At 41.9% G+C, this 20,386-nt stretch overlaps 2 protein-coding genes across 2 annotated transcripts in view; one reads left to right on the top strand and one right to left on the bottom strand.

The window, feature by feature from the left end:
- The window catches only part of PI4KA (phosphatidylinositol 4-kinase alpha), a 106,100-nt gene extending 104,519 nt beyond the window's left edge, over window positions 1-1,581 (bottom strand). Inside the window, 1 exon segment of the mRNA XM_018566031.1 lies at window positions 1,410-1,581. Within this exon segment, the coding sequence (XP_018421533.1) occupies window positions 1,410-1,544 (135 nt within the window). The 5' untranslated portion in view covers window positions 1,545-1,581.
- Window positions 1,582-3,904: 2,323 nt separating this feature from the next.
- SNAP29 (synaptosome associated protein 29) lies at window positions 3,905-14,739 on the top strand. The gene is made up of 5 exons (XM_018566027.1): window positions 3,905-4,148; window positions 7,959-8,152; window positions 10,153-10,238; window positions 12,170-12,262; window positions 14,318-14,739. The coding sequence occupies exons 1-5, from the start codon at window positions 3,927-3,929 to the stop codon at window positions 14,476-14,478; spliced, it is 756 nt and encodes a 251-aa protein (XP_018421529.1). The 5' UTR covers window positions 3,905-3,926; the 3' UTR covers window positions 14,479-14,739.
- The last annotated feature ends 5,647 nt before the right edge of the window (window positions 14,740-20,386 follow it).

Genomic DNA, 20,386 nt, shown 5'->3' with positions numbered 1-20,386 from the left:
AAAGTCACATCCCCCCCTTTGATTCGATCATCTTCTTTCCTGTAGTTTTCAGGACTCTGATCCAGCGCTGTGTCTTCTGTGTCCCACGGTGTCTGTCCACGTGCAGGCTGCCTGTCTGTGTGCATTGAGTTACACTGAGTCTCTCCTCTTCTCCCGGCCAAAGATCTCTACTGCGCATGCACCCGCCTCATGATCCTTCACGGCCACTCGAGAGTTTACAGATCTTCGGACGGTGGGGAGAGGGGAATCCAGCCCCTCCCCCTGTCACAGCAGAGAGCCGTGACAGGACCGAGAGGCGAGCGAACCCGGTATGTGTTCACTCACCTCCCGATCTACTGAGCCGACCTGTGACAATCTCATTGTCACAGGTCGGCTAGAACTATGAGGTGAGTGAAAAGCACTCACCTCATAGTTCTCCTTTAAGGGTCACGGGAGGATAGATACTAACCTCCTCCCGTGACCCAAAGCTTAATATATCGCAAGCTACGGCTCGCGATATACTGAGACCACCGCAGCCGGGACGGATCCCGACAATGCTGTCGAGAACCAACCAGCTGCGCGAGTGACAGCTGGCTCTGCCTATCTAGAGGCAGAGCAAGCAGTGCCCAGCCCTTCCCCCGTCCGTTCCTCCAGTCAGCACTGGAGTATTGGAGCGGGGGAATCCCTACGGGGAGCGGTGACTGACATTCACCACTCACTCCAGGGAGATGATCGAGAAGTGAGCGAGCGACGGTATGTGTTCACTCACTTCCCGATCTATTGAGCTGACGTGTGACAGTTTCATTGTCACACATCGGCTCGAACTATGAGGATAATTGATTTTCACTGATCTCATAATTCTCCTTTAAACCTGTTTGGTAACTTGTTTTTTTTTTTTAAATGTTTTTGCATACATCTCCTACTTGCTAGCAGGAGTTATATGCAAAAAAAGGGTTTAATTGTACTTGAAATGGTGACCTGCTATGAATCTGTAATCAGAAGAGTTCCTTTAAATGCAGTGCCAGCATGTTGTGTTGTGGAGTGGGATCAGATATTTTTGCGTATGGGGTAATCTGCTCATCTACAGATACAATTTCTATAGGAATGATGAGTTTTTATTGCTGTTTGTGAGGATATGGAATAAAACAGAACCAGACTGGAGTGTAAATAAAAAAAAAAAAACAGCACAGTTCACCTCATAGAGCTGGAACATGACCACCATGACAGGTAACTGGAAGCCAGCCCCGTGTACCAGGGCTGTGTATCAGTCACTGACAGGTGATCCTCTGCACTCAGATGTGTCAGGCACTGTGCCAGCTCCAGTGACAGCGGGGCTCCCCAATGGATAGTCAGGTGACTACCTCTCTCCTCACACCCCCAATACAGAACTGGTGTCCGCCTCACACAGCGCTCCCCGGCTAAGGGCTCACCTTTTCCAGGGCCGCCGGCCTCTGCACGGCCAGGGAGCGGGCCAGGGACAGCACGGTGTTAAAATAAAACCCCCGGGAGGCTCCGCCGCCCCCCTTGGCCGCCATCTTCCTCCCGGAGCCGTCAGATGACGTCATCACACAACTTCATCACATGACCGATAGAGAAGTGACGGTGCATGTTACTATAGTGACTAGTAATGGTGAAATCTTAGACTGCACCTAGGCCACTAGCCAATAACTGCACAGCATGTAGTAACAAGCAAAATAAAGTACATGGGTATAATACACAATATTGGTAGACAAGGGGAACATTGCTACTTGGCACCACCCCTGCCAGCGTTTAATGGTTTAGTCCAGAGGGAGGGCGGAAGTGTGTAGGGCCGTCAGAGTTTGGGCGGAAGTAGCGAGAATCGAGATACTAGGGTCAGCTGAGCGAGGGAGGGGGTTTCGTGGAAACGCTGTGAGTGGAAGACCCTCGGCAGTAGTGTTTTCCTTCGTCCTTAAGCGGTAAGATAATGTCATGTGATCGGTTCCCTGCTCTTAGTGTGTGATAGTGGGCTGTGTTCACCACCTTATCTTTAGTGTTAGGGAACCCATTCTCCATGTACACAGGAGAGTCTCTGATCTGCATTGGTGATCACAGGCATACACCGATCATTTGGCATTAGGCTGAGCATCGGCAATAACTTATTGTTAAATTACAAGGCCCATAGCTAAGAGAGTGTAACCCTACATTATACAATCTGATTGATAAACCGAAATTATGTAATGCAAGGGCCTGTGTAATGTGATAATAATAGAATTGGTTGTTTAGGTTTGTCCCCATTTTATTCTAAAGGAAACTGTACAATAAGATTGTATAGTCTATGGCCAACTCGAAAAAACTACAGGGCTCTGTTATCTGAATAACCTTTTATTTGGCCTGTTGAAAGTGTTTACATCTGCCAAAAATTGATTGCTTGTTGATCCTGTCAGCAACCTTGTCATGTTAACTTCATGTGCTGCAGTTACATTGTTCCCAGTTATCTTTGATTACTACAGAACCCATTCTCCTTCTTATGCAGAGAGAGGAAGGCGTTTGTAGTCCTGCCCTGTAATGCTGCTTGTCCAAAGATACAATACAGTGAGAGAGTGTGCGCTGACAGCTTCCCGGCGGGCTCGGCACGAGGCCCTTGCGAACACGCCCGAGCCCATCACTACTTGTAATATGAAATGTATTACATTTTTGCTTTTGGCTTTACATACACTATAAAGAAGAACTCCAGGAAATAATTTGATTAACTAGAGGTGCACCGAAAAGAACATTTCAAACCGAAAACTTTAATGTCAGACCGAAACAAATTTTTTTTTCTAACCTTTTGAAATGTTTATAAATATTTTTTTATTAACTTTTAATATATTCAGTATTTTTATTTTTTACTTTACTGTTAGGAGCTTTGGGGAATTATTAAGGGTCTAAATAGACCTCTGATATTTCCCTTTTTACAATAGAAAAAGAGATTGAGGACACAATTAGACAGATATCCCCTGTGTGCGTGTTCCTGTTCATTCATACATTATGGATATAGTATGAGTTACTATATCCACAATTATGAATGAACAGGAAGTAATGTAGATCACTTCCCAACTGGTACATACGATAGTAACTCATACTATGTCCAGTAATTTACAAACAGCGGTCAGCTTATCGCTGAATGTTTATATACCATTCTCTATCCTGGATCAGCTGTCACAGGAGGGTGAGCAGTTCGGTCTATTTTGACAGCTGACTCCCCCCACACCGCTATGCATCCTGATCGGCCAGAGAAGGCTGAGGGCGGCGGTGCGGGAGGAGAGCCCGGCCTCCTGTGACATTGTGGCTCACAGCACACTTTCCCCCCCAGTTTTTGTCTAGGTTTTAAAAAATACTCACCCGATGCTCTGAGCCGGCTCTTTCTGAGACCGGTTCCTGGAGCCTTTCTCCTACTCTGCTGCAGCGATTCCATTAATCATCATGTATACAAAGTCTATAGCTGTGAGGACGTCGAGGAAGACTACAATGCTGCAGCAGAGGAGGGGGCTGGCTGAAGGGAGCGCTGTGACGGCCGGCCGGCTCTGAGCTTCAGGTAAATATATCAGTTACTTTTAAACCTAGACATAAATTAGCAGTTAACCCTTGCAGTGTGGAATAAAATACCCATAAGCCCAGTGCTGACTGGTTTTCTTTAAAGAGAAATCTGAGAGATGTGTTTAGAGTAATATGGTGCCTGCTTGGTCAGACCTTTCCTTCTGAAAATGCTAGAGCCTGGTTATCATGTTTATCTAATGGCTACAGTGCTTTAATTTACTGAAGCCATATCAGGACTTTCCCTATTACATAACAAGTATGGCGCAACAGGAAAGTTGTTGGAGACCATCAGCGATGCCTTTTATTGTATGACAATTGGAATGGACACTTTTTTGTCTTTAGAGCTGCAGTAATAAAACATGTACCTCTTATGTCATACCACAGTTTAGAAGAACAGTAGGCTCTCCATCATGTCTAAAAGCTATAACCCCTTTGACGAGGATGAGGATGAAGACTTCAAGCCTGTGAGCTGGAATGAAGACCCCGCAGAGCGGAGAAGAAGGGAGGAAATGGACGGAAAGAGGTCTCTGCAGCAAGAAGTGATGTGGAGGGCACAGAACACGGTGGACAGTAGTAATAAGTCACTATCCCTCATTTATGAATCGGAGAAGGTTGGGGTTGAAACTGCAGAGGTGAGTTCATTGGTGTTCACTGACCGGGTGTTTGTTTTTTTTAAATTATTATTATGATTATGCGGTCTTTACTCCTCCTGCCATGAGTAGACAAAATACTGTCAAGTGCTTGTAAAGTGAGATAGTTAAAGTGTCAAATGAAAGTGTTTTCAGTTGAAAGACTGGTCATAGGCGTGTGGTAAAAACAAGTGTATGATCCACATTTTTTCTGCCCCCCAACCTAACACCAAAATGCTAAAATGATTGCCGCTGAGGCTTTTAAACATGCATTCTAGAAGATATGTTGTCCGCACACACAATTTTGCTTCGGAATGTCATCTTTATTCATATTCCTTTAGCATGACATGTGAATGCTAAAGGAATATGAATAAAGATGACATTCCAAAGCAGAATGGTGTGCGGACAACATATCTTCTAGAACCTTGGTTGTCAACTGGTGGGTCATGACCCCGTGTTCAATGGGTCCTCGCGTGCCTTCCACTTTTCTAGGTGAGAGGCTCCTCAGCCTCCCCCTAGCGCAGGAGTGTCAGTTCTCATGCCAAGCAGCCATTCGCAATATGCTGCCCGGTGCCAAGTGTCAGCTTCAGGTGGGGTGGACTTGGGGTATGGCCGCAAGGAGGCTCCATCCATACATGCATTGCTTAAAGCTCCCTCACGTGTCCTGTAGAGGTGCCTGGACCGGAGTGATGTGACATAGAGCTTCCTTGCACACCCTGCAGGGGTGCCAGGAGCCAGAATAAGTGGATGCACATATGGATGGAGCTCCGTCACAGCACAGCAGCCCACACTGCGTTCCATTGCAGTGCAACTTGGGTCATGACTTAATGACCAAGGACAAATGTGGGTCTTGAGGTTACACAGGTTGAGAACCACTGTTCTAGATTGTATGCTGTGGCGCCATCCACCAGTTGTTCCAGCAACTGTTGGATTCTGTGGTATAACGGTACGGTGTGCAAAGGGGATATTACAAAGATGAAAGTTGCGTACATGCATGTTGCGTGTGCTAAGTGGGGCTGCATGCTAGACTCGACCATTGCAGTCTATAGGATTGCGCTGCAATTGTGTAGGTCTGGTGGAGCATGTTGCCTGTCTAACGAGGCCTAAGAATTGCATAATATTGAATTGTTTTCTGATCTTTATACTGGACATAGAAAATTAGGTTATAATGTGTAGTTCAAAATGACTCAAAAAGACTACTACTAAATTCTTTATATCTCTATTTGTTGTCAGAGAAGAAGGAAAATCTCTCCACAAAAGGGAAAGATTTAAATGAGCTTGGGACAAACATCGATTTATAATCAGCCAAAAAGGTTAAAACGAAGAAAACAAACGAACCAATAAAAAAGGGCAGACTCAATGAACCACTTGGTCTTTTTCTACTACCGTCCTTTTATGTATCGGACAGCAATTAAAATACTTTTTTTATTTTAGTAAATGGAGGAAGTGTTAAAACCTGCGACAGGATTTTATTGCTCATAATATAGAGTCAATAACCCATGATAAGCCCCAGTTGTTTATTGAGGGCTCAAAAAGACAGGTGACAAATGTTTCTGGGACCTCACAGGACCCCTTCCTCAAGTTGATAAGACGTCTGTGCTTGGTTCTGTGAGGCCCCCTGAAACATCAATAGAGTGGAGGAAAATCTGATCGAGGCCTTCTGAACGTACTAACGTTTTAGCGCGTTTTGTCACTCATCCGGTTGAACCCTTGATAAACAACTGATGCTTACTTTGGGGTTTTATGAACTATAATATGGGATCACCTATAGTTGTGCATTCCCTATCAGTGGTGTTAAGGGTCAGGTTCTGGATTAATTTATCTATAATAGGGGTAGGTGAACGCCGGCCCTCCAGCTGTGGTGCAACTTAAAATCCCATTAGGCATTGCAAGACTTTAGCAGCCACAGACATGACTCCCAGGGACAGATGCATAATGGGATTTGTAGGTTCACCACAGCTGGAGGGCTGGATTTTGCCTACCCCCGAGCTATAGGATATGATTGTTGTCTGTGTGCCCATAAGGGAGAAAATTCTCCTCACTTCCTATTCAGGTGAAAAACAGAAAGAGAAAAATATTTTCTAAGTGAATACAGACTGCTTTTCAAATATGACAGAGAAATCTACTGACATTAAAAACCTGACAGGAGTTCTAACTATAAAAACTGGGGTTGGCTGGAGTTAATCTCTACATAGCTATTTTTGGCTAAATGGGTCAATATACAACTTTTTGTTTTACACAGCCTGAGATTCTAGAGACGTTTATTATTATTATTATACGGGATTTATAAGCGCCAACAGTTTGCTTAGCGCTTTACAATATAAGGGAGACATTACAATTGCAGTACAATTTAAGACAAGATGGTAAGGAGGGCCCTGCCCCTGAGGGCTTACAGTCTAAAAGGGAGGGGGAAGTGATACATGAGGAGGGAGCTGTGTGGGGATCAATTGTTTGATAAAGTGATAGTTCAGTGGTTAGGTTCAGGTGGGATAGGCTTCCCTGAAGAGATGAGTCTTAAGGGATCGCCTAAAGGCAGTCAGAGTGTGAGATAGACGGACAGGTTGGGGTAGAGAGTTCCATAGGATGGGAGAGGCTCTAGTGAAGGCCTGGAGGTGAGCATGGGAGGAGTTGATGAGGGAGCTGGAAAGTAGAAGGTCATTTGAAGAGCGGAGGGGACGGTTAGGGTAATACCAGGTTTGAGATATAGCCGGGGCAGAGTTGTGGATAGCTTTGTAACTGGTTGTTAATATTTTGAACTTTATCCTTTGGGATAATGGAAGCCTGTGTAGGGATTAGCAGAGGGGGGTTTGCAGACACTGAGCGGTTGGTTAGGTGACTGAGTCTGGCAGGTGCATTCATGATAGACTGAAGGGGGATAGCCTGTGTAGAGGTAGGCCAATGAGGAGGGAGTTGCAATAGTTAAGACGAGATATAACAAGTGAGTGGATGAGTAATTTAGCGGTTTCCTTGGTGAGGAAAGGGCGTATTTTCGAGATGTTTACGAAGGTGAAGGCGGCAGGCTTTGGATAAGGGGAAGAAAGGTGGGGTCTGAGTCAAGGAGGGCACCTAGGACCTTGGCATGTGGGGGAGGGTTGGATAGTTGTGTTAACAATCTCAAGGGAAAAGTTGGGGGAAGGTGCACGGGCAGGAGGAAATATCATGAGCTCAGGTTTTGAAAGATTGAGTTTTATCTCCAGCATAATTTCCACCCCAATCCCACCCACCTCTAGCTGAGAAATGTAATGTGTAACTAGAACCTCTGGTTTACAGCACAGGTAACAATCATAGATCTGTTTATTCCACCCTTCATGCAGCTGTTTTAGCTTTTTCTCATGCAAGATCTAGAAAGCTGTAGTGTAGGGTTTGGGTAGCAACTAGAGAATAATCATTTCAGGGTAGATGATGAATCCAAAAGTAAAAGAAACCCTCCGCTATAATACTGTGAAGTAAAGCATTGCTTTCTTAGAATTGAGAGTATTTTCACTTGGTTACGTAACATCTGACTTCTTTCTCAACCACAGTTCTTCATTTGTGCACGATGTTCGTCTGGTAATGAAGTGCATGTGGGCCCCATCTAGTGACGTTAGTGACATATGAACGACATTCACCCCAGCTATATGGTGGGTTGAAGTGTTATAAATCAGCCCCTAAGCGCTTTTTAATAAAAGCTGCAGATTTACAAATATTTAGAAAGATATATTAACATTTTTAAAGATTATAAGACATTTTAGTAATTGGGTTGATGTACACTTTAACTGCACAACACTGCTGTGAATGGGGTCTAATTCGAATGTGTTTTATTTTTGTCTGCAGGAACTAATGCGTCAGGGAGAGGCCTTAAAACGCACAGAAAAGATGGTGGATAAGATGGAACAAGATATGAAGACCAGTCAGAGGCATATTAATAGCATCAAGAGCATGTTTAGTGGTTTCACCAACTATTTCAAAGCCAAACCTGCTGAGACACCCCCACAAAATGGAGCCTATGATTACAAAGCTAGCAACAAGTAAATCACTTTTACTTTCTTTCAGTTTTGTCTGTACTTTAACCTCTCTCAGACGTTAGGACGTTCCATGTTGTCCTGGAAAGCATGGGCTTTAAAGACGTTAGGGCGGCAGCCCTTCTGTCCCCCCGCACTCCCCCCTCCGTTATACTTACCAGGCAATCTCTAATTCTGCTCACGTGATCGCAGTAACAAGTAGTCACTGCCATCAGTAACACACTGTGACAGCCAATGATTCAAATCAGCGTTGCCTCTGCTTCTCTCTCTCCTCAGTGTGATCTGAGGCGAGAGAAGTAGATCAGTGCTACAAAGTGTCCAAGAAGAGCCGGTGCTACCAAGTGTCCCAAAAGTAATAATAATTAAAAAAAAAAACTTTTATTAAAAAAAATTACCCATTAATGATTATCAGTTTATAACTTATCAGTACAGTAGCACTGTTTTTGGCATATGCAGGTGTTTTTTAAATTATCATTTTAACCTTGGTTAGTTATTACCTATTTTTAATTCTTTTATTTAAATGGAAAAAAATAACCCCTTCAGCGCTAACATTGTAGAATACAATTATGGCTGTTTGTTTTTTTTGCAGTAAAACCTATGTGTTCCTCAAACCATGTTTGAGGAAAAAATGAAAATGTCTTAATTTCTCATACTTGGTTAGATTTTATTCATATATAATTACAGTTAATGTTATAAATATTTGATATCAAACGAAAGCCCTATTTGTCCTCCTAAAAAAAAAAAAAAAAAAGCTATACATAATAAGTGTGGGTACACTTAATGTGAATTATGGTTGAACAGACTTCTAGCTCATTTTCTATGTTTTTGATTACGTTCAGAACTTAGATGATTGCCTCCATCCTTAGGGTGTTAACCATCACGCCTTTCTAAGAATCAAATGCTATAACTAAAAGCCTATTGATGCATTGTAGAGACAGATTTGTTTAAAAGAGAAGCAAAGCTAAACTCTTTTTTTGGCTTTACTTCTCTTTTGGGACACAGGAGATTACTTAGTAATGGAAGTGGTGGATGCATTGGTTTTTTTTTTTTTGGTAAAAAAACATTTTTTAGGAAAGTTAAACAAGGTCAAGCGGTAATGGATGCCGGGGTTCCAGAGAAACAGGACAGAGGGACAAACAGAAATGCACAGTGTCATCAGCAGGTGGCAGAGGCTTAGGTCCCCAGAACTGCTTTATTAACAGAAGAACAGACATGATCAAATGCAGTGCCAATCATCAAGTATACACTACATACACTGAAGATTTTTTATTTTTTTTCAGCTTTGAGGCTTAAAGAAAAAAATCTAGCTGGTTACCCCATCGACAATAAACAGCTCAGATGGAGGGATCTCCCACTGTGGCTATTGTATATTGACTGGTGGCCCCACCGGCTGTCAAAATACTGATTGCATGCAGGCTCTGTTTAGTCAACAATTTTCTGCCCGGCTCCTTTGATTTTTCAGTCTAAGGATGTCTGGCAGGGGGGCCAGCAGACAGGGCCACCCACTGAGCGAATGTTGGCCGGTTCATTAAGGACACCAAGCAGTGGGATAACTTGAGGCAGCAGGATATAGGTCTAGATACTCGGACAGGATCAGAAGCCACTAAAGGTCAGCTGTCAAACAAGGGCAGGAGGTAAATGCCATATGTAAAAAGAGATGGGGGTTTGCAGGTCAAGTCAGGACAGACTGTCAAACCAAGCTCCTAAACAGCCACAAGCACAGAGCAGAGGAGACACAGGTGTAGAGAGGGCAAAGACACAAGTAAACAGGTGACAGGAAATTGTATGAAGGGATGCATACTGCCAGCCCAGTGATCGGGATAAGACACACGAGCAAACCTGAGAATGAATATGACAGGATTCAAGAGAATCTGATTTGTGAAATTGAGATATTGCTTCCTTTTAGAATTTAGTTTCCATTAGAACGCGAGCGACTACCCTCGCTCTAGATAATAAAATCCATTAAAAGGTATTTAATTCTGAGCTGTGTAAATTCTGTTGTCTAGATTGGAGGAAGCAATGACGAGCAGCAAAGTGCATGAGGACAGATATGAAGCTACTCATCCAAACCTCCTGAAACGTGACACTTTAGGTATGTAAAAACAAGTAAGACTGGTGTGATGTGTTGGTCCAGCAAGTTAATGGGAACCTTGTGAAGACCTAAATAGGATGGCTGTCACTGCTTAATTGTAATATATATATATATAAATTTATTTATTTTAAGACGCTACTGGCTGTGTGCTTGTTCCAGGTCAATGATTCCTTATGTACTGAGACCAGGATCAGTATGATGTTCAAAAAACCTGCACATTTTAGGCTTCATGCACACTGGTGTGTGATATTATGTAGGATTTTGCTGACTGTAAGAGCCTAGGTAAAATCTTGTCCATACACCATACGCATGTATAGTTTGAGCTTACGTTTACATGTGTACAACGTATGGCGCATGTGTACCCTAGCGGCTCTATTGGTTGCTAGGGTGCAGGAGGCTTCTGCCATCTAGTGCCCATTTTGCACCCTTGATTACTCTAATGCAGATGGCTCCTGCTGCCCAGCCCTCTTGGTTGCTGAGACACAGGCATCTCCTGCCGCCTAGCGCCGTTGGTTGCTAGGCTGCTGTGGCTCCATTAGAGTACATTTGCGCTGTACACATGTAAACGTTGGTTGGCACACATTCCATTTTTTATAGCATAAATACACTCCATGTGCAAGTCCTCCAACACAGATCTTAACATTTTTGCTTTACGGGTCACTGTGCATGGGATCATGAAATACAACACTGCTGTGTTCAGATCCATAAAAATTACCGATCTGAAACCAAAGGATTGTATGTTGTGTTCACGATCCCTAAATTATGCATCTGAATGCAGAGTGTTCTATGCCTGTGTGCATGAGGCCTAAAAGTATGTCAGTTTTGAGAACTATCCTGTTTTATACTCAGTGGTTTACTTGCTCTCCTACCATATATGACAGTATTCCAATGGTGTGGTTTTTTTTAAAGGATAAGTGCACTTCAAAACAACCTTTAACATTTTTGGCCCCTTTAAGATGATGTTACCAATCCCTCCGCCTGCGCAGATGCAAACTAACAGAGTTCTGATGGGCCCGGCCTCTATTTATGTCCTGCAGTGGACGGCTCCTTCTCCTAGCCACGCCTGCACAGTTAGGATCTGTAGCACAGATGCGGCCAGGAGAGGAAGGCATCTGTCGCATGATGTAAACAAATAACGTTGCCTGGAGCTGTTGGAACTCGGTAAGTAGACATCTCTGCAGAAGGAGGGAGGGATCAGTGAGGTCATCTTAAAGGGATACTAAGCTCAGGAGTACATTAAACTGAACCTGTTGCTTTGGCCTACATGAGACAAGCACAGGTTTGCTTTGAAGTGGACCTTTACCCCCTTGACTAAAAATCACATCAGCATACAACTCTGCATACTGATATGAAATCATCTTACATTCATGCGCTAAACAAACAAACATATTTTTATTTTACTTACAATTATTGTTTTTCCACTTCCTGGTCCACTTTGGTATAAATTATGTAATCGTGCCCAAGCATTGCATCCTGGGAAGGTTACATCAGCAGAGCATTGCTGGGAAGTCTCATCTGTAATCTCATGAGATCTCAGGGAAAGGCATTTTTCTCCCCTGAGATGATGTGCATGGTCACATGTCCTAGTCACATTTGCCAGAGTTCCAGGAAGTAAAGGAAGATCTAGTAACATATTCTTAGTTAAAATATCCACTGACAGAAGAATCAGTGTTTCTTTCGTTATAGGTTTACTTTAGTGGTTTTATTAAGATTTTGTGAGCGTATTTTTTTTTGTATCCATAACCTTCTGTCGCACAACTGACTTTAAATATATAGATGAACGGTTATCAGTAACCACGTGCGAGACCTAATACATCACACCAATAGAAAACAAGTTAGCTAGAACTTTCAGTCCTAGATTTTGTTTCAATACATTTCTTCAATTTAAGGCAAATTTATTTTTCTTTGTATAACATTTCCTTTGTTTGTAGATAACAGCAGTAACGTGGGTGCAGCAGGATCTGGATATCCATCCAAAAATCGGGTGCTCCAAGAATACCATATGAAAGTTGATAATAATTTAGGTAAGCCGTTTCTTTTGCACTAATATGTTCCTGCATTGTCCTTACACTTTATTAAGTAATTAATGAATATAATAGTAATATAAATAACCCAATTACTTCATACACACCTTGAGGACCACAACTGCACATTTCCCAGAGCATAAAGGTATCTCCTGGTATTGGGCTGAGCAGTTTTCCCTTATTTTGGTCTCTGTGTATACATGTGGCAAACTCTAACATCATTCCAGCAACTTGCCTAAAATGTGTCATGGTGTTAAGACTGAATTTTATGCAGATATACAGTAAAATACATAGATTAATGCAGCTCTATAGAAATGCAGGCATGCATATTCTTAAAACTTGCAGTGGGTTTATTCCCGCACTGCAAGGGTTAAGTACTGGTTTTGGTCTAGGGACGAAAATAGCAAAGTTATACTCACCTGAACTTTGGCTGTTAGACCAGTCCCTGCAACCTCACTCCCCCTCCACTCCGGCGGTCTAAGGTTCTGTCAGTCATCACCTCCTAACAGTGTATAGGGCATGAGGACGCTAAGGTACATTCCATCGCTGCACCAGATGAGCAGACGGGCTGGGGGGGTCCAATCTTACAACCATCTGGCTGCAAGGTTCAGATGAGTATATTTTCTGTTTTTTGTCCCTAGATAAAAGCGAGTACTTAACCCTTGCAGTGCGGGGGTAGCCCCACTGGAAGGGTTAAGTATGTATGCCCTTGTTCTTCTTTAATATATGATTAAATGTATTTTTTAATGTGAGCAGTTTAAGTATTTGTAAGACTTTGACCTGGTATCAGTATCTTGCAGCCCTTGTATAGAAGATACAACGGCGGCAGCAGATCACTGTGCTGCTTCTGCTTTCACTGTCCAGTAACAGGCAGGGGCAGGTCCTGTATTTAGAGGAAGTGGGTTAAAGGATGCTGGCCAGCAGGCTGAGGACATCTAGTGGTAGAAAAAAGTACTGCATGGGAAATCTCTGGATTAAGGGCCAGTTCACACCACAAACTCTGCATTCCAGTGCGTTCGGCCTCTGGAACGCAAGCCGGCTCCCTGTGTTTGGGGGCGGGAGTCAATGGCACTGCAGCCACGCCACCCGCCGGCATCAGTAACGCAGGCACATTAGTGCTTGCATTATTTTTGCAGGACGCACTGGACCGGAGCGCAGGCACTAATGTGCCACATGTTCGATTGCCGCCAATCACACCTCGGGCGGGGGGCGTGGCTGCGGTGCCATTGACTTCAATGCACCGCCACGCCCCCTCCCACCCCTGAACACAGAGAGCCGGCTTGCGTTCCAGAGGTCGAATGCATTGGAACGTGGAGTTTGTGGTGTGAACTGGCCCTTAGGCCCCATTCACACTGAGCGACACTTGCCTCGGATTTCCACGCGGTCGGACTGCATGCAAAAAGAGAAAATCGCACGACATCCACGGAAAAAAGGGTCCTGCACATAGAACAGCTCCATTGAAAATCATTGGACGAGCGACTTCTTGCGATATCGCGCAGCGAATATGCGCGCTATCGCGGCAGAAATTGCACGATTAAATGCTCAGAGTGAATGGGCACTTAAGGGAAATATTGCATCCAAAGCTGGTTTTGTTATTTTATCTTGTAATGGGCTATTGAATTTTTTTTCAGACGCTGTTTATTGAGCTCATAGAATACCTACATTTTTACAGTATGATTACATATACAGTAATGACAGCGGTTGTACAGTATCCACAGAAGTGCAAATAAAACTTTAAAAAATGACAGTTTCCTGGAATGATTTTGCACATGTACTGTACACAAGCAAAGCTGATCAAAATACAGAAAGGAATCGCATAAGAGAAGGACGGAAGTGCTAGTCAGCCATACCTTTAGTATAGGAAAAAAGTGTAAAATTCAAGTTTATTATTCTAGGTTGTTGGTGAATGTAGATTTGTGGGCCATTCATTTATATCTTATGCCTGGCTGGAATTCTGCTTTAAACACTCGCATAATAGGTTGAACTCGATGGACTTTTTTTCAACCTGACTAACTTTGTAGCTATATTATGTAACTTCCTATCTCTCTCTTCCAGATGAAATGTCTGTAGGCTTAGGCCGATTAAAAAACTTGGCCATGGGGTTACAGTCTGAGATTGATGAACAGGATGATATAATTGATCGTTTGGGAGGAAAAGTGGATAAAATGGACTTGAACATCAAGACTACAGATAAACGAATTCGGGAAGAGCTTTGAGAGAACCATCACATCTTGGCTTATGCACTCCAGATCATTTAAAATCTAACTTCTTCCAGGTTTTATATAGCAGATTCCCATGTCTGTTAAGTTTTAGAACACTCAGTCAGGGACAGGACACCTAACTGTATCCTCAATGAGACTTCATATGCTATACGCTAAACACTTATGATGTAGTATTTGACAGAAGCTTTTCCCATGTATATGATCTATGTGAAGGATTCAGAGTGCATGGGAGTACTGTGAATGTTACTATGTAGATGCATTCTTTCTTGCTTTCTTTCTTTCATATAAATCTATCACTTGTTGTTGTTTAAGCAAATTCAGGAACCTTATGGATGATCTTCCATGCTATCACAGTAATCCTCTCTGTTACACATAATAGTAGTGAATTCAGATATTTACTTTTACTCTACCTTGTAATATGCTATTGTAACTATTAAGTTCATCAAAAAAAATGTACATATACACATACCATGTTTCCCTGAAAATAAGACACTGTCTCTTATATTTTTTTTGGCTCAAAAAAACACACTAGGTCTTATTTTTGGGGTACGTCTTATTTTTTTTTTAATGTACAACAATCCACACTTATTCATGTACAACAGTCTACATGTATTCATGTACAAAAATGTGGTGATCAGGGGTGCCGTACCATTCCAAGAGCAATTTGGTAACCAATCGCTGGCCAGAATGAGGGAAGCGCGCTTTCACTATCGATTCCTCACAGTCGGAGTGCATTTGGTATTGCTCACTGTGACGGGAGCTGGTGCTATAGAGGAAGCATCGGCTTATGCGGCTCTGCTCCCTCCGCTGCCGCCTCGCTTCCTCTAGCGCTGGCTTCGTTGGCACCGCTGATTCTCTCCCGCCTCTCTTCAAGTTCCCTCTTATGCCACCACTGGCCCTGGGAATGCTCACAACTAGGTCTTATTTTGGGGTATATTTTAGCAATTCCCAAAAATAGTACTAGGTCTTATTTTCGGGGAAAGTCAGTCTGTCTGTCTGTCACCCAGCTACTGTGGGTCTGCAGTAATCTCTACAAACCTGTCAAGCTCTGGTCAAAAAAGGTATACTGGGGTTTAAAGTTCCACGGCTGCTGGTAAGACCGTGGTATCCCGCTTACCTAACCTGTAACTGCTTTTTTTGTGCCATCTGGGTGTTTAGGAACATTTCTGCTTCCAGCCACTGTCACTGGAACAGGAATTTTACAGCAATAAAGACCCGACAAAAGTTCTCAAACATTCCGCACTAAAAAAATTGTTTTTACATCTAAATTTGTCCCCATCTTACTGAAATAGGAAGTGAGGAAATCCTCCAATAGGGACATACATGGCTATAAAACCTGACAGAGCTTCTAGCCCCTTTTTAACTTAAGGATCTACACATTTTTCAATTGAAGCAAATTAAAGTAAATATTGGGTGAAAAAAATGTATAATTAGACCCCTTTAGTGTAAGAAGGTAATTTTGCATTTTATTTAACACTAGTTTTTATGTCCAACTACATGAATCAATGCTGGCTATTGACCACTTCAAAGTCTTCATTTTATTTCCATGCTCCAAAATGCAGACTCCGTATTGAACATTCTCATAATGAGATTCCGAGTCAAATGTTTTGTGTATGTACTATTATTAAAGGGAAGGAATTATATCCTGTCCTAACTGCCTTTTACAAGACTGTTTTGTGAAAGCTGTTCAGATCAATCTGAGTGTTCACAGGGGTAGAAGTCACAAAGTGAAAACCTAGAGGTGAGCTCAGTACAGATAGTGTTTAATGCCTGTCAATCATATAGCTATCCCACAGCAAATAAGCAAAGTTATGTATAATGTGCCTGTTTGTTTCATTACAAGTAATTGATGGAAGTGCCATTAAACGAAAATAAAAACAATTATTTTAAAGGTGATTCACTGTATTGTATGATGTATTTTTCATGTGTATAAGGACAACAAAAAATGGAGTTCTGAAGATAAGTTGCCCGTGCATCTTACCCCTACATTTTTTATTTCAGAAATGTCTGTTTTTTTCCACAGACGTGTTTGTAGTCTGTTCAAGTGGTGGGAATTAACATCTCTGATTCTCCTGCACCCATGAATCACTCTGGTCCTCCTACAACATGAGAGTTCCTAGGTGTTCCCAATTCACCATCTGCAAGTAGAAAAGGGAACCCACTCTCTGTTGCATAGACACATATTCATAACTGCTACAGAAGGTATGAATACCTAGGTTCTCACCATAATCATAATGACATAGGAAGCTGGTAGCAGCACCTCATCATCTAACCAAGCCTGAAATTGCATTTTTTTTTTTTTATTAACTTTATTAAACAGAATAAAGAAGGATCACATTGTGTCTTCATTAAGCTATAGATCAGGTTGTTCATCAGCATGTTGATCAGCGCGCATCTATATATCTAATTACAACACAAAGTCAGTTAAACATGTGTTCGGCTTAGAAAGAGAAAATACTCTTCCCTCACTACAGGAGCAAGGGGGAGACAGAGGCGTGAAAAGAGAGCAAACGCATAGCAGCCCTCACATTCTTTACCTAGTTTGTAAGGTTTCCATTTAGCCCATGTAACTGTCTCTGAATTCATTTGAGTTAACTATTTCCTTGATGTGGGATTAAAATAAGTTTATGGACCTGAAATAAGGCTTGCAGAAAAGCTATTTTTAAATGTTCAAAAAGAAAATTCTCCAAAGCAGCCAGAATACAGGCTATGGGGGGTTTGTCAGCACAGGACGTCAAGTCACTGCATTGCTATGGTGAAAACCCACATTTCAATGTGAGTGGTTTTTAGCTTTTATTTTTAATGTTGTTTATGTGGAAAGCACTATGGTTGGATATTATTTGTTCATTCAGTATGGGTGGTACTTATAAGTTACGCAAGACCCGGAGAGTAGTTGGCCTCAAGAATTGGTCAGAAAGTGCAGTAGACCTGAGACTGATATCGGGTCCAACCTAGAAGGTGAGAGCATAAGCACAGAGGTAGAAGGGAAGACCCGCTATTAAGGAAAGATGGTGATTACACAGAGTGTGGATTATAATAACACTGTCACAGATTGATGGTTGGTTCAACACAGTGTATAGCACAATATTTGGTTAAACTATTGAAGATTATATGTAATATTTACGTTGAGCGATTCAGTGCAGAGCACTTTACATAGGGATCACACAGCACCACACCTAATATAAGTTTATTGCTCACTGTTGATGTATAAGTACATTTAAAGTGCTGGCAAACTTTAGGTTACAGATACACTAGCGCAGGAGTATTATATATACCTATAGACCACCATACCGTTTGAAAAATTCAGTCGGAAGGGCATCTGCATTGGAGGTTTTATGGTTGGGGAAAGTTGCTACAGCCTCTTCTATATTCCTGAGTGTAAATAGGGCTTCCAAGATCTATTGATGAACTCAACATAAAGTTGGAACTTTAATTTGCTTTAGGTAGGCTGGAAGCATGAAAAGCAGAAAGGACAGAGAAAATATCATCTGGGGAGTTGATGATAATAGTCCCATTAGTTGTTTTCACTGGTCTGATATGTTTAGTCTGGGTCTATGCTCTAACTATCATGGCTAAAAGTCATCCAGTTAAGTAAAGAAATGTTTGGTCCACTTTTTCAAGCGAGATTTGTTTTAAAGTATCCTGAGCAGCCATCCAAGCAGTCTGTTTTTTCCATTTTAAATTGGAGACAGGTTAAGGCCCCGTGTACAGCCTGGGCCCAGGGCCCAAGGGGCTTCACAGAGACACAGGTAATGATATCAAAGCTAACGCAGGTACTTGCAGTCAACAACTTGAAAAAAATGTGTACATGGGAGTGCCATATTTGCTATGCACATTTACAAGGTCTCCCTCCTGTTTTACTGTGCTACACAATAGCTGGGTTATTACAATTTTGTAGATGTTATCATATTCTCTGTGCAGCCTCGCAGATCAATTCTGGTACATGTCCTTAGCATACAAAGGATTATTCATAATATAGTAAGAATTTTAGGCCCTGTGTACAACCTTATCTTAATACTTAAGACCTAGTGGCTGTACAGATACTGAAGTATATTTTTTATAAGAGTAAGGGCTTGTTCACACTGAAATGCAGTGCGCTGCATAGCATGCATATGTTGAATAGGTAGTCAATGCAATGTACAACAAAATATGTCCTGCATCATTTTTTTTAGGTGCTATGCACAGAGCATGTACAGTATAGCAGTATATTATTATTTAATGCAGATGCTGTGTATTGGGGTGCAATAATTCTGCTTCCAATGCACCTCAACGTACAGCTACAGTGCACTAACACAAGTTATAGGCACATTATAATTTTCATTCTAATATAACTGTTTTTACCTTAGAATCATTTTAGGCCTGGTCACATTAACAATGCAAAATGGCAAATATAATGTTAAAGAACTCTGGGTACATTTTTTATTAGCCCTTGTAGTGGGGCTACTTTTGCACTGCAAGAGTTAAGTGCTCATTTTGCTCTTAGACCGATCCCTGCAGCGTCTCTCCCCCTCCGTTGCAGCGGTCTAAGGTCCATAAATCATCACGTTCTATACACAGTGTATAGGATGTGAGGACACTGGGGACACTCTGATGCTGCAGAGGAGGAGGAGCCAGGCTGCAGGGACCACTGTCGGAGGATTGGGTGAGTATATCTTTTTATTATTTTCAGGCCTAGACCAAAACAAGCACTTAACCCTTGCAGGGGGTAGCACCCCTGCAAGGGTTAATTTAAAAAACAAATACCTGCAGTTCTTCTTTAAGCACATGCCCAAAGTGCTTGTGAGGAAACCTTTAATATCTTTAAAATATTCACTTTGATTTAGTTGGTGGGGCAGCTACATCCCTGTCTGTCTTAACATCCAATCTGTAGATGTTCTGGAACTTGTGCAATACGCTGGTTGTGGTGATTACCAAGACTCCATTGCCAGGATGATGCTTCACATACAAAAAAACAGCCATTGCTAATCAATATAATAATGTAAAATGACATATTGTGAGATGGAAAGTCTGGTTATGTAATTATGATGGATACATTTAATTATTTCATTAATGCAACTGCATCTGGTAAATAAATGAACTGAATGCATCTAAGTATGTAAATAATACATTTACTGACTTTGCTGTTGTCATTCATAAATGAACGTAATAATTATTGAAAGATATTTTAAACCTACTTTGTGTTATCATTTATACGCTTGTCACAGTTTCCATTTACGTTTACTTAGGCAAATAGCAGTCACAGGAAATTAGCCAAGGTCTGCTCTAGGGATGGTTAAGAGCACAACAAACTATCGTTGATGTCTTGTGCTATTTTAATTGAGCAAATGTACGTGTAAGATTTGTTATATATTTGTCTATCTGTTCGATCCCAAATGCAACAATTAGATATGTCAACAGTGGAAAAATCGATGCTCTCAGTCAAACAGAAATTCTATGAAAGAGGAAATAAGGCCCACACTATGCTGGCCCATAAACTTAAAGCAGATCAGAACCAAAATTCTATACACTCTATTAGAGACACAAAGGGTACTGAACAGTTTTCTCCAGATAAGGTAGCATCGACCTTCCATGACTACTATACCCAACTTTATAATATAAAAGACCCCGCATTTAATTTGGCAGATCCAGCTTTAAAAAAATCTATTAGGGACTATCTCCTAGAACAACCCCTTCCTCATATCTCACAACAAGAACTCCAAATCCTCAACCGGCCTATAACATCCAAAGAGTTGAACTCAGTAATTAAAGAACTGCCCAACGGCAAGGCCCCAGGCCCAGATGGGTTTTCTTATATGTATTATAAAATTTTCAGTTCTATTCTCACTCCTTACCTATTAACATTGTGTGTCACCTCTGTATTATCTTCACCCCCTGCCTGATTTAGTGCTTGCTAGCATAAGCA

Source organism: Nanorana parkeri, unplaced genomic scaffold (assembly GCF_000935625.1).
Source record: "Nanorana parkeri isolate BGI_ZX_2015 unplaced genomic scaffold, ASM93562v1 scaffold909, whole genome shotgun sequence".
Lineage (NCBI taxonomy): Eukaryota > Metazoa > Chordata > Amphibia > Anura > Dicroglossidae > Nanorana > Nanorana parkeri.
Note: the sequence above shows the minus strand (reverse complement) of the source record. Positions and strands in the feature narration are given on the sequence as shown.

What these genes read in the sequence shown, in the direction of transcription:
- SNAP29 (XM_018566027.1), top strand. Translation starts at nt 3,927, where the DNA reads ATGTCTAAAAGCTATAACCCCTTTGACGAGGATGAGGATGAAGACTTC. An exon ending in GATTACAAAGCTAGCAACAA is followed by an intron (nt 8,153 to 10,152) that starts GTAAATCACTTT and finishes TCTGTTGTCTAG; the next exon opens with ATTGGAGGAAGCAATGACGA. An exon ending in GAAAGTTGATAATAATTTAG is followed by an intron (nt 12,263 to 14,317) that starts GTAAGCCGTTTC and finishes TCTCTCTTCCAG; the next exon opens with ATGAAATGTCTGTAGGCTTA.